Genomic DNA, 13273 nt, shown 5'->3' with positions numbered 1-13273 from the left:
TGGGATTATTTAGCTACTATGTTTACAGAAGCAATAACAGTAAATGCACCAGAATTCTTGGAGAATATTCAAATACCACAAAGAGCCAGCTATATTAGGGTAATTATGTTAGAATTAAGCCGGATAGCTTCTCACTTGCTATGGCTTGGACCTTTTATGGCGGATCTCGGCGCACAGACTCCTTTTTTCTATATTTTTAGAGAGAGAGAATTAATATATGATCTATTTGAAGCTGCTACAGGTATGCGAATGATGCACAATTACTTTCGCATCGGAGGAGTAGCCGCCGATTTACCTTATGGATGGATCGATAAATGTTTAGATTTCTGTGATTATTTTTTACGCGGAGTTGTGGAATATCAACAACTTATTACACAGAATCCAATTTTTTTAGAGCGAGTTGAAGGAGTAGGTTTTATTAGCGGAGAAGAAGCAGTAAATTGGGGCTTATCGGGACCGATGTTACGAGCTTCTGGAATACAATGGGATCTTCGTAAAGTAGATCCTTATGAGTCTTACAACCAATTTGATTGGAAAGTCCAATGGCAAAAAGAAGGGGATTCGTTAGCTCGCTATTTAGTACGAATTGGTGAAATGAGGGAATCCATCAAAATAATTCAACAAGCTGTAGAAAAAATTCCTGGAGGACCTTATGAAAATTTAGAAGTCCGACGCTTTAAGAAAGAAAATAATTCTGAATGGAATGATTTTGAGTATAAATTTCTTGGTAAAAAACCTTCGCCCAATTTTGAATTGTCAAGACAAGAGCTTTATGTAAGAGTAGAAGCCCCAAAAGGTGAATTAGGGATTTATCTAGTAGGAGATGATAGCCTTTTCCCCTGGAGATGGAAAATCCGTCCACCCGGGTTTATTAATTTGCAAATTCTTCCTCAGCTAGTTAAAAAAATGAAATTGGCTGATATCATGACGATATTAGGTAGTATAGATATCATTATGGGGGAAGTTGATCGTTGAAATGATAATAGATAGGGTAGAGGTAGAAACTATCAATTCTTTTTCGAAATTGGAATTATTAAAAGAAGTCTATGGACTGATATCGATTCTACCCATTTTGACCCTCCTTTTGGGAATAACAATAGAGGTACTCGTAATTGTGTGGTTAGAAAGAGAAATATCTGCGTCGATACAACAACGTATTGGTCCTGAATATGCTGGCCCCCTGGGCCTGCTTCAAGCTATAGCAGATGGGACTAAGCTACTTTTTAAAGAAGATATTCTGCCATCCCGAGGAGATATTTCTTTATTTAGCATTGGACCCTCTATAGCAGTCATATCAGTTTTATTAAGTTTTTTAGTTATCCCTTTGGGATATCATTTTGTTTTAGCCGATCTTAGTATTGGTGTTTTTTTATGGATTGCCATTTCAAGTATAGCTCCTATTGGTCTTCTTATGGCAGGATATAGCTCAAATAATAAATATTCTTTTTCAGGCGGTCTACGAGCTGCTGCTCAATCCATTAGTTATGAAATACCATTAACTTTTTGTGTGCTAGCAATATCTCTACGTGTGATTCGTTAAAATGGATCTTTTTCCTATAAAATCCATTAACTATTTATATTCCTTTTCTTATTTAGTATTTGGGTTGGTAAGTTAAACTAGATAGCTATATGAGTGAAACAAAACAGCTTATAAATTTGTAGTAAAAAGAAAAAATCTCATTTCCTACGTACAAGAAAAAAGTGGAAGTAAACATAAGCAGTGTAAACTCTTTATCCCAAGGTTGATATTTTTTAATTAGTCATCATATCTTGAAGCGGCCAAGAATAAAGGATTCACGATATGGAATTCCATTACTAGAATACTCCTAGTTATTACTATAACTTAATAATCCATAAGAAGAATCCACCAAAAGTTAGTGAAGGGTTAGGAACACTAAAGTACATAAAGGATTAGTAATGGAAAATCTAAAACATTAGAGATTTTTGCCCATAAAAGGAATCATAATAAGGACTTGCAATTTGTAGAAATTATCAAGTAGTACTTTCTTCGGATTCCGATCCAGAGTATGTTCCCATTCACTTGTTAAGGAAATGGCTATCAAGAACGAATTAACCCTTTATCCATTTTTTCTTTTTAAATACCCCCTCCCTGGGGAAAGAAGAATAGTAAAAAAGATATGGAGTGCACTAGAAAAAATTTTCATTATTTCCTTCCTCTATCCATATTCATGCAGAATTGCTCATGAACTAATACCCAACTCTTTCCATTTATTAATTGAATTCCTATAACAAGTAACAAGTGTTTTATTCCAAGATTAAGTTATTACTGAACAAAGAAAAATTTTCATTATATTATAAAGGATGAGATCAATTCGGAAGCGCTTTTTCTTATTCTAGCAGACGGAATTCCTTTGGTCTAATTTAGGACTTTCAAATCTATTTTATTTTATCTAATTCTATCTACGCCCCCGGGGCTAGGAACAAAACAGTCCTTTCCTTTTTCTGATCATAGAGAAGCCGTATGAAGCTAAGGTTTCATGTACGGTTTTGAAATAGCGGTGGGAACTGTGATGTTATCACCGACTATGATTATCTAACAGTTCAAGTACAGTTGATATAGTTGAAGCACAGTCAAAATACGGTTTTTTTGGATGGAATATTTGGCGTCAGCCTATAGGTTTTCTGGTTTTTTTAATTTCTTCTTTGGCAGAATGTGAAAGATTACCCTTTGATTTACCAGAAGCGGAGGAAGAATTAGTAGCAGGTTACCAAACTGAATATTCCGGTATCAAATATGGTTTATTTTATCTTGTTTCTTACCTAAATTTATTAGTTTCTTCTTTATTTGTAACAGTTCTCTACTTGGGCGGGTGGAATTTATCTATTCCCTATATATCCTTTTTTGATTTTTTCCAAATGAATAAAGCAGTTGGAATTTTGGAAATGACAATGGGTATATTTATTACATTAACTAAAGCTTATTTATTTCTCTTCATTTCTATCACAATAAGATGGACTTTACCGAGGATGAGAATGGATCAGTTATTAAATCTTGGATGGAAATTTCTTTTACCTATTTCCCTGGGCAATCTCTTATTAACAACCTCTTCTCAACTTGTTTCACTATAAATAAGATAATACAATAATAGTAAGAATATTTTCAACACAAAAGCTCTCTCAAACAAGAGAAAGAAACATATCTTTTTCATAGATATTTAGAATGAATATGTTCCCTATGGTAACTGGGTTCATGAGTTATGGTCAACAAACAATACGTGCTACAAGGTACATAGGTCAAAGTTTCATAACTACCTTATCCCACACAAATCGTTTACCTATAACGATTCACTACCCTTATGAAAAATCAATTACACCAGAGCGTTTCCGAGGGCGAATCCACTTTGAATTTGATAAATGTATTGCTTGTGAAGTATGTGTTCGCGTATGTCCGATAGATTTACCCGTTGTGGATTGGAGATTTGAAAAGGATATTAAAAGAAAACAATTGCTTAATTATAGTATTGATTTCGGAGTTTGTATATTTTGTGGCAATTGTGTTGAGTACTGTCCAACAAGCTGTTTATCAATGACTGAAGAATATGAACTTTCTACCTATGATCGTCATGAATTGAATTACAATCAAATTGCTTTAAGTCGGTTACCAATCTCCATAATGGGAGATTACACAATTCAAACAATTAGGAATTCGTCTGAAAGTAAAATAAACAAAGAAAAATCTTCGAATTCAAGAACGATTACTGATTACTAAACTTTGATTTTGTCTTTTTGTTATAAAAATCTAATAATTCTTTATTAAACTTTAAAATTAAACTATAAAGAAAAACGAAAAACTACTGCTTATTGGAAATTATTTCTTATTTTAAATCAGACTAGATTTTCGTGATATAATATAATTTATAACTATAAGTTTATACACAAAAAAATACCCTAATCCTTTTTTCCTTCCTTGAATCCTTTAGTTTTAGTCAGTTCATGAAAAATTTTATACTATTAATTTCTTTTTATCCATAATGGATTTACCTGGACCAATACATGAGATTCTTATGCTATTTGGGGGATTTGTTCTTCTACTAGGGGGTCTAGGAGTAGTATTACTTACCAACCCCATTTATTCTGCCTTTTCGCTGGGATTAGTTCTTGTTTGTATATCCTTATTCTATTTTTTATTAAATTCCTACTTTGTAGCTGTCGCACAACTTCTTATTTATGTGGGAGCCATAAATGTCTTGATCATATTCGCTGTAATGTTCGTAAATGGCTCAGAATGGTCTAAAGATAAGAATTATTGGACTATTGGAGATGGGTTCACTTCACTCGTTTGTATAACTATTGTTTTTTCACTAATGACTACTATCCCAGATACGTCGTGGTATGGAATTCTTTGGACTACAAGATCAAACCAAATAGTAGAACAGGGTCTCATAAATAATGTTCAACAAATTGGAATTCATTTAGCAACCGATTTTTATCTTCCGTTTGAACTCATTTCCATAATTCTTCTAGTTTCTTTAATAGGTGCAATTACTATGGCTCGGCAATAAGAAAACTTAGAAAAAGTACAAATTATAAGAATTGCAAATCTAAAATAAATAACTAAAGAATCACAATTTTGATTTAGTAAAATCCATCTACTGCCAACAAATACCTCCTTTTTTTTTTGTTGTGTAATTGTTCTATTGTAATTAATTGAATCGGTTCAATTCTTGCCCTCATATTGAAATGAATCGAGATTGATAAGGAGTTAGTTAATGATGTTTGAGCATGTACTTTTTTTGAGTGTCTATTTATTTTCGATTGGTATCTATGGATTGATCACAAGCCGAAACATGGTTAGAGCTCTAATATGTCTTGAACTTATACTGAATTCAATTAATCTAAATCTCGTAACATTTTCTGATCTATTTGATAGTCGCCAATTAAAAGGAGATATTTTCGCAATTTTTGTTATAGCCCTTGCAGCTGCTGAAGCCGCTATTGGACTATCCATTCTTTCTTCCATCCATCGTAATAGGAAATCCACTCGTATCAATCAATCTAATTTATTGAATAATTAGACTTTTGAATAATTAGACATAGAATCCTCTAAACAAAGGCGCACATATTAAAATAAATAGAAATCAATACTATTTTCTTAGTATTATTTGAGAATATCCATTTTTTTTAGTAGATTATTGCATAGTATTCTTTTTCACTTAAATGAATTTTTGTATTTGTAATTCATTGATATTGCAATTTGAATATTGCAATAATTTATATTGAAAAGACGATAGCCAATTTATTGGCTAATTCGAATTCGTCTGTACAATTCGTAAAATTCTTTCTTATTTCTTATTTATTGTTGAAATCCAAAATTAAAGTCTCTTGGCTCTCTTCACGCTTTCTCACAAACAGATTAAAAAATAGATTTTTTTTTTGAAGTTTGGATAAACCATTGCTTCGTCTGGTGTCTACAATACATATGACTCATTATAGTACTAATTTCATTTTTACCAGATCGAAAAATTTTATGTTGAAAAGAAAAATTTATAGATCCAATGTCACATTCCGTAAAAATTTACGATACATGTATAGGATGCACTCAATGTGTACGAGCTTGTCCAACAGATGTATTAGAAATGATACCCTGGGATGGATGTAAAGCCAAGCAAATTGCTTCCGCGCCGAGAACCGAAGATTGTGTGGGTTGTAAGAGATGTGAATCTGCCTGCCCGACAGATTTTTTAAGTGTCCGCGTTTATTTAGGGCCTGAAACAACACGTAGCATGGCTCTATCTTATTGATACGTTACAAAAAACTTCACTCGAATCGTCTGATTCCTCTTTACCGAAGAAGCCTGTGCTCGAAATAATCGAGCACGGGCTTTTCTGGTCAAAACGTATCTTGTCTTTATCACTTTATCATGAGTTATTTTCCTTGGTTAACAATACTTGTTGTTTTGCCGATATTTGCAGGTTCATTAATTTTCTTTTTACCTCATAAGGGAAACAAAGTCGTTAGGTGGTATACTATATCTATTTGTTTATTAGAATTCCTTCTAATGACTTATGCGTTCTGTTATCATTTCCAACTGGAGGATCCCTTAATCCAATTAAAGGAGGATTATAAATGGATAGATGTCTTCGATTTCCACTGGAGATTGGGAATCGATGGACTTTCATTAGGATCTATTTTATTGACAGGATTTATCACTACTTTAGCTACTTTAGCAGCTTGGCCAATTACACGGAATTCGCGATTATTCTATTTCCTGATGCTCGCAATGTATAGTGGTCAAATAGGATTATTTTCTTCGCGAGACCTTTTACTTTTTTTTATCATGTGGGAGTTAGAATTAATTCCTGTTTACTTACTTTTATCCATGTGGGGGGGGAAGAGGCGTCTATATTCAGCTACAAAGTTTATTTTGTATACTGCAGGCGGTTCCATTTTTTTCTTAATCGGAGTTCTGGGTATGGGCTTATATGGTTCCAACGAACCAGGATTAGATTTGGAAAGATTAATTAATCAATCATACCCTGCAACCTTGGAAATACTTTTATATTTTGGCTTCCTTATTGCTTATGCTGTCAAATTGCCGATTATACCCCTACATACGTGGTTACCAGATACCCATGGGGAAGCACATTATAGTACATGTATGCTTTTAGCGGGAATATTATTAAAGATGGGAGCATATGGATTGATTCGGATCAACATGGAATTGTTACCTCATGCTCATTATCTATTTTCGCCCTGGTTAGTAATAATAGGAGCGATCCAAATAATCTATGCAGCTTCAACTTCTCTTGGTCAACGAAATTTCAAAAAAAGAATAGCTTATTCCTCTGTATCTCACATGGGTTTCATAATTATAGGAATTGGTTCCATAACCAACATTGGACTCAATGGAGCTATTTTACAAATATTATCCCATGGATTTATTGGTGCTACACTTTTTTTCTTGGCAGGAACCGCTTCTGATAGAATGCGTCTTGTTTATCTCGAAGAACTGGGGGGAATATCTATCCCAATGCCTAAAATTTTTACCATGTTTAGTAGCTTTTCAATGGCTTCTCTTGCCTTACCAGGAATGAGTGGTTTTGTCGCAGAATTAGTAGTATTTTTTGGACTAATTACTAGTCCAAAATTTCTGTTAATGCCAAAAACACTAATTACTTTTGTAATGGCAATTGGAATGATATTAACTCCTATTTATTTATTATCTATGTTACGCCAGATGTTCTATGGATACAAGCTATTTAATGTTCCAAACGCAAATTTTGTGGATTCTGGACCACGAGAACTCTTTATTTTAATCTGTATCTTTTTACCAGTAATAGGAATTGGTATTTATCCAGATTTTGTTCTCTCCCTATCCGTTGACAGGGTAGAGGCTCTCTTATCCAATTATTATCCTAAATAGGTTTGCTTTTTTTTACTCGTCTGCTCTATTAATGCAGAAATAAGTAAAAAAGTATATAATGCAGAAATAAGTAAAAAAGTATAATTAGATCTATCTCGAATTTTTGAGAACCCTTTGATAAGGCGTTCAAGGGGTTCTCAAATAAAACATAAAAGTAAAAACCTTCATTTCATGAAGGTTTTATTTTATGTAATCATTTAGGTGTTAATGTAAACGAACCATAACTATGTAAGCCTATTCCTAATAGATTTATACCAAAATAACAAATCCAAATTATAAGAAATCCTATCAAAGCTATAAGTGCAGAATTCGTACCCTTCCAATTTGGATTTGTTCTACTATGTAAATAAATTGCGAATATGGTCCAAGTAATAAATGCCCAAGTTTCCTTAGGATCCCAATTCCAATAGGATCCCCAGGCCTCATTAGCCCATACTGCTCCACAAAGAATACCTACGGTTAAAAGGGTAAATCCTAGGCTAATGACACGATAACTCCAAGAATCCAAACGCTCCGTTAATTGATATTTGTAATAATTTGGAAATGAAGGGACAGAGGTTCTTTTTAAAGCACTTCTTTTTGCATAAAAATATTTAATATCACTAAAGAAAAATGTTTTATTTAAAACATTTTTTTTCTTTTTAGAAAAGAAATGGAAATTATTTCGAAATCTAATGATTAGAATAGCGGCAGATAATAAGGATCCGCACAAAAGAGTTGCATAGCTTAATAACATCATACTGACATGCATCATTAACCACTGAGATTGTAGAGCAGGTACTAGTATCGTGGATTGATGCATTTCAGTTAAAAGACCCGATGTGGCAAAGCCTTGCGTTAAAATAGTACTTGGCGTAGTTATTGTGCTTAAATCATTTTTAGAGTTCTGTATTTTAGGAATGGTATGAAGAATATACAGGGCCCATGAAAGGAAGATCAATGACTCATATAAATTACTTAATGGAAAATGTCCCGAGGAAGCCCAACGAGAAACTAAGAATCCTGTTATAGAGAAAAAAGTAACTATCATTCCTTTTTCTGACGAATCGCGTAATCCTCCAAGTTCACGAACTAATAAGGTTATAAAATGAATCGTAATCACAATTGAAATCGTTGAGAAAGAGATATGAGTTAGTATATGTTCTAAAGTTGCAAATAGCATAAGGGGAAGGTCCCATTACAAAATTGTAAATTTCGAATTGATTTCTAATCTATTGTATTCTTTTTCAAGAATGCCGCCACTCGGATTCGAACCGAGATGCTTGAGCACTGCTTCCTAAGAGCAGCGTGTCTACCAATTTCACCATGGCGGCTAACTTCAAATAATAGGTAACTTAAAAGAATAATAGCTATTATCTTGGGAATCGTCGATATTGGGAAAGTCCATAAAATTTAGGAACATTAGAGTTTTCATTAAAATAGACTTCGTTTGGTAGTATCGTTTCCATTTTTTTTTTACAATAAACTCTTGCTTTGCCCAATAGAAACACAAACACTGCTTGAAAGAGTTGGAACTTCTTTTTTCTAACTTGCAATTATAGAACTAATTTTTTCTAATTAATTTCCCCTTTACATTTTGAAAATTCTTTCAATACAATGAAAAAAATCCAAAAGGGTTTCTATTTAATGATGAAATTAAAATAAAATGGATAAATAGAAAAGGCTTTTTGGATTTATTAAAAATTTCTAGAATGAAAGTCTTTATGCTCTTATTAATAAGATTTACTAACCTTATGATTTTGGAGAAGATAGGTGGAAGTTGTAAGTCCTATTGTAAGAATACTCCACTTTTCATAATTTTCCTAATAGAATATGAGGATTCTATTAGGAAAATTATGAAAAGTTCATTGATAGGAAAAGAATACTTAGCACACAGTATACCAAACAAAACTTTTTTTTTCTTGTATATATAAGATAAGAGGGGTTTTTTGTTCTAAGAATATTGTACCGAGTAATTCGACACATAAAAGTACATTCAAAGAAGAATCCAAATTATTAAATAATTGGAATTCTTTTTTGATAAGTCAATTCATATTATTCCAAAATCTTATTATTTGTTTGTTGCCCAGAAAAACCCTTTGGTTTTGGATGCTCATTACCGCTCGAAAATGATCTTGATTTTACTAAAGAATAAGATTGTACTATGGAAAAATAAGTCTTTTTCTTCCAAATATTTTTACGAATACGCTTTTTTGACATTGAAGTACGTTTTTTTGGAACTGCCATTCAAAAAGGAAATTACTTTTTTCTAGTTGTATGTGAAAGACATCTATTGCTGCAAATCAATCCTTCTTTCTTCTTTTTATTAGTATTTATACTTAGATACTGAAAGATACTTAAATTTTGAATTATTTTTTACTTCATTTTGTCTAATGCGGATAAGACAACAAGAATTTTTTAACATTTTTTCTTTATATATTTTATACTTTTTTTTTAATAATATAGAATATATAGAAGGGTTTCTCATTTAAATCTATTTATATCTATTTATATATCAAGTATACTCCATATATAGATATATGGTATGGAAGCCTATCCCCCATATAAGATAAGACGGGGGGATAAAAAGAAGGGAAAATGAAAATAGTTAATTAAGTTCAGAATGGTATTCCATAAAGGAAAGGAATTCCAATCAAAACAAAAAATACTGAGTCTCTTAAACAAGACATTCTAAAACTTAGGTAATTTATAGTCATTAGAATTTTAGTTCTATATGAAGTAAGGACTATTCGATAATTTCTTATAAACATAGGTTTTCATTGGAATTCACTCAATCAGTTAATTATGGAACAAGAGAGCTGTTTCATCTTTGTTTTAAAGAAATATAAAAATGAATTATGAATAGAAAGTAAAATGATTCCACTTTTTATAAATATCTTTATTTAGTTAATAAAATAACTTCGTTACCTAGTTATTTTATTAACTTTTTTAATTTAACCAACTAAACCCATTCTTAATTTTTAATTATTTCAATGAGATAAATTTTGGAAAAATTAAGAATTTCAGTATTTTTTCTTATTCTTTTTATTTATTCTTTCAGAAAGAGATAAGAATTGGTTTGGTGAATCGGAAACAATTTTATAGAAAAATTGAAGTAAAAATTGAAGTAAAAATTGCAATTTCTTTTCTTATGGAACATACATATCAATATGCATGGGTAATCCCTCTTCTCCCACTTCCAGTTATTATGTCAATGGGATTTGGCCTTATTCTTATTCCGACAGCAACAAAAAATCTTCGTCGCATATGGGCTTTTCCTAGTGTTTTACTCTTAAGTATAGCTATGGTATTCTCAGTTCAACTGTCTATTCAACAAATAAATGGAAGTTCGATCTATCAATATCTATGGTCTTGGACCGTCAATAATGATTTTTCTTTAGAATTTGGATACTTGATTGACCCACTTACTTCTATTATGTTAATACTAATTACTACTGTAGGAATCCTGGTTCTTATTTATAGTGATGGTTATATGTCTCACGATGAAGGATATTTGAGATTTTTTGTTTATATAAGTTTTTTCAATACTTCCATGTTGGGATTGGTTACTAGCTCCAATTTGATACAAATTTATTTTTTTTGGGAACTCGTGGGAATGTGTTCTTATTTATTGATAGGCTTTTGGTTTACACGACCAATCGCAGCGAGTGCTTGTCAAAAAGCTTTTGTAACTAATCGTGTAGGGGATTTTGGTCTATTATTAGGAATTTTAGGTTTTTTTTGGATAACAGGTAGTTTAGAGTTTAGGGATTTGTTCAAAATAGCTAATAACTGGATTCCTAATAATGGAATTAACTCTTTACTTACTACTTTGTGTGCTTTTTTATTATTCCTTGGTGCAGTTGCGAAATCCGCACAATTCCCTCTTCACGTATGGTTACCCGATGCTATGGAAGGGCCCACTCCTATTTCGGCTCTTATACACGCAGCAACTATGGTTGCTGCGGGAATTTTTCTTCTAGCTCGACTTCTTCCTCTTTTCATATCTTTACCTTTGATAATGAGTTTTATTTCTTTAGTAGGTACAATAACACTATTCTTAGGAGCTACTTTAGCTCTTGCTCAGAGAGATATTAAAAGAAGCTTAGCCTATTCTACAATGTCTCAATTGGGTTATATGATGTTAGCTCTAGGTATAGGTTCTTATCAAGCTGCTTTATTCCATTTGATCACTCATGCTTATTCAAAAGCTTTATTGTTCTTGGGATCCGGATCCGTTATTCATTCAATGGAACCTCTTGTTGGATATTCACCAGATAAAAGTCAAAATATGGTTCTTATGGGCGGTTTAAGAAAATACATTCCAATCACAAGAACTACTTTTTTATGGGGTACACTTTCTCTTTGTGGTATTCCACCTCTTGCTTGCTTCTGGTCCAAAGATGAAATCCTTAGTAATAGTTGGTTGTATTCGCCCTTTTTTGGAATAATAGCCTCCTTTACTGCAGGATTAACTGCCTTTTATATGTTTCGGATATATTTACTTACATTTGATGGGTATTTGCGTGTTCATTTTCAAAATTACAGTAGCACTAAAGAGAGTTCCTTGTATTCAATATCCTTATGGGGAAAAAGGATACCCAAAGGAGTGAATAGGGATTTCGTTTTATCAACAACGAAGAGTGGAGTTTCTTTTTTTTCACAAAATATACCAAAAATTCAAGGTAATACAAGAAATAGGATAGGATCCTTTACTACGTCTTTTGGGGCTAAAAAAACTTTTGCCTATCCGCATGAAACGGGAAATACTATGTTATTTCCTCTTCTTATATTACTACTTTTCACTTTGTTCATTGGATTCATAGGAATCTCTTTTGATAATGGAGGAATTGGTAATGGAATAGCAGAGTTAACCATATTATCAAAGTGGTTAACTCCCTCAATAAACTTTACCCAGGAAAGTTCTAATTCTTTTGTAAATTCATATGAATTTATTACTAATGCAATTTCTTCTGTAAGTCTAGCTATCTTTGGTTTATTCATAGCATATATCTTCTATGGATCCGCTTATTCTTTTTTTCAGAATTTGGATTTAATAAACTCTTTTTACAAAGGAAATCCTAAAAAAGAATTTTTAGATCAAGTAAAAAAAAATATATACAGTTGGTCATATAATCGTGGTTATATAGATATTTTCTATACTAGGGTCTTTACCCTCGGTATAAGAGGGTTAACCGAACTCACGGAGTTTTTTGATAAGGGTGTTATTGATGGAATTACCAATGGAGTGGGTCTTGCTAGTTTTTGTATAGGAGAGGAAATTAAATATGTAGGGGGAGGTCGAATCTCGTCTTATTTATTCTTTTTTTTATGTTATGTATCTGTGTTTTTATTCTTTTTTCTTTCTTAAGTTAAGGAATTTACAACAAGTCTCTTGCAAAAATAACTATCCTATCCCCTTTCTACAATCTCTCTATATCCTTGTTACATAAGGTAAGTATTGTATAATAGTTCGGTTTTCCGCGATTTTTTCCATTCCTCTGTGTAAATACCCTAATATGGGTTCACAATCAATAACATCCTCACCATCGAGAGTAACGATCAGTCGAAGAACACCATGCATTGATGGGTGTTGAGGGCCCATATTGACTATCATGAGATCTTTTCTTGTAAGCGGTAGACTCATATCCTTTCTTCCTTAATTCATTATTCCATGAAAATGGATTATTCCATGAATTCCTCAAAGCGAGGCTCATCAAAATGAAAAATCTAAGACTACTATAAGACTACTAAAAAAATAATAAAACAAGAAAAAAATTTGAACGATTAAATTACTGCTCCCGAATATTCAACTGACCGATTAATTTCTTATAACGTACTCTATTTTTCTTTGCCAAATAAGCCAGCAAACGTCGACGTTTTCCCAAAAGTCTTCGTAGACCTCTTTCC

The 13273-nt window shown here is 32.3% G+C and overlaps 11 protein-coding genes and 1 non-coding gene across 12 annotated transcripts in view. All coding sequences in view use genetic code 11, as the record gives it.

Annotated features, from left to right (window-relative positions):
* On the top strand, positions 1 to 975 carry ndhH (NADH-plastoquinone oxidoreductase subunit 7; one part of a trans-spliced gene, as the record gives it). Coding sequence (YP_008239278.1) covers positions 1 to 975 — 975 coding nt within the window.
* A 1-nt stretch (position 976) lies between these two features.
* ndhA (NADH-plastoquinone oxidoreductase subunit 1) lies at positions 977 to 3090 on the top strand. Its single transcript has 2 exons — positions 977 to 1526; positions 2552 to 3090. The coding sequence occupies exons 1-2, from the start codon at positions 977 to 979 to the stop codon at positions 3088 to 3090; spliced, it is 1089 nt and encodes a 362-aa protein (YP_008239287.1).
* A 97-nt stretch (positions 3091 to 3187) lies between these two features.
* On the top strand, positions 3188 to 3730 carry ndhI (NADH-plastoquinone oxidoreductase subunit I). Its single transcript has one exon. It carries the CDS (start codon positions 3188 to 3190, stop codon positions 3728 to 3730), a length of 543 nt encoding a protein of 180 aa, YP_008239286.1.
* Positions 3731 to 3992: 262 nt separating this feature from the next.
* Positions 3993 to 4523, top strand: ndhG (NADH-plastoquinone oxidoreductase subunit 6). The gene has a single exon. It carries the CDS (start codon positions 3993 to 3995, stop codon positions 4521 to 4523), a length of 531 nt encoding a protein of 176 aa, YP_008239285.1.
* A 207-nt stretch (positions 4524 to 4730) lies between these two features.
* ndhE (NADH-plastoquinone oxidoreductase subunit 4L) lies at positions 4731 to 5036 on the top strand. The gene has a single exon. It carries the CDS (start codon positions 4731 to 4733, stop codon positions 5034 to 5036), a length of 306 nt encoding a protein of 101 aa, YP_008239284.1.
* Positions 5037 to 5516: 480 nt separating this feature from the next.
* On the top strand, positions 5517 to 5762 carry psaC (photosystem I subunit VII). Its single transcript has one exon. The coding sequence runs from the start codon at positions 5517 to 5519 to the stop codon at positions 5760 to 5762; it is 246 nt and encodes an 81-aa protein (YP_008239283.1).
* Positions 5763 to 5881: 119 nt separating this feature from the next.
* On the top strand, positions 5882 to 7384 carry ndhD (NADH-plastoquinone oxidoreductase subunit 4). The gene has a single exon. It carries the CDS (start codon positions 5882 to 5884, stop codon positions 7382 to 7384), a length of 1503 nt encoding a protein of 500 aa, YP_008239282.1.
* A 193-nt stretch (positions 7385 to 7577) lies between these two features.
* Positions 7578 to 8546, bottom strand: ccsA (cytochrome c heme attachment protein). The gene has a single exon. The coding sequence runs from the start codon at positions 8544 to 8546 to the stop codon at positions 7578 to 7580; it is 969 nt and encodes a 322-aa protein (YP_008239281.1).
* Positions 8547 to 8617: 71 nt separating this feature from the next.
* Positions 8618 to 8697, bottom strand: trnL-UAG. The gene has a single exon. It is a non-coding gene; the product is annotated as a tRNA-Leu (tRNA).
* A 721-nt stretch (positions 8698 to 9418) lies between these two features.
* On the bottom strand, positions 9419 to 9610 carry rpl32 (ribosomal protein L32). Its single transcript has one exon. The coding sequence runs from the start codon at positions 9608 to 9610 to the stop codon at positions 9419 to 9421; it is 192 nt and encodes a 63-aa protein (YP_008239280.1).
* A 904-nt stretch (positions 9611 to 10514) lies between these two features.
* ndhF (NADH-plastoquinone oxidoreductase subunit 5) lies at positions 10515 to 12734 on the top strand. The gene has a single exon. The coding sequence runs from the start codon at positions 10515 to 10517 to the stop codon at positions 12732 to 12734; it is 2220 nt and encodes a 739-aa protein (YP_008239279.1).
* A 66-nt stretch (positions 12735 to 12800) lies between these two features.
* ndhH (NADH-plastoquinone oxidoreductase subunit 7) lies at positions 12801 to 13010 on the bottom strand (one part of a trans-spliced gene, as the record gives it). Coding sequence (YP_008239278.1) covers positions 12801 to 13010 — 210 coding nt within the window.
* Positions 13011 to 13155: 145 nt separating this feature from the next.
* rps15 (ribosomal protein S15) overlaps positions 13156 to 13273 on the bottom strand; it is a 273-nt gene continuing 155 nt past the window's right edge. The window contains exon 1 of the mRNA in view: positions 13156 to 13273. This exon is cut by the window's right edge and continues 155 nt beyond it. Coding sequence (YP_008239277.1) covers positions 13156 to 13273 — 118 coding nt within the window.

The sequence above is a fragment of the chloroplast genome of Triticum urartu (assembly GCF_056163025.1).
Source record: "Triticum urartu chloroplast, complete genome".
NCBI lineage: Eukaryota > Viridiplantae > Streptophyta > Magnoliopsida > Poales > Poaceae > Triticum > Triticum urartu.
This window is presented reverse-complemented; position numbering and strand designations above follow the sequence as displayed.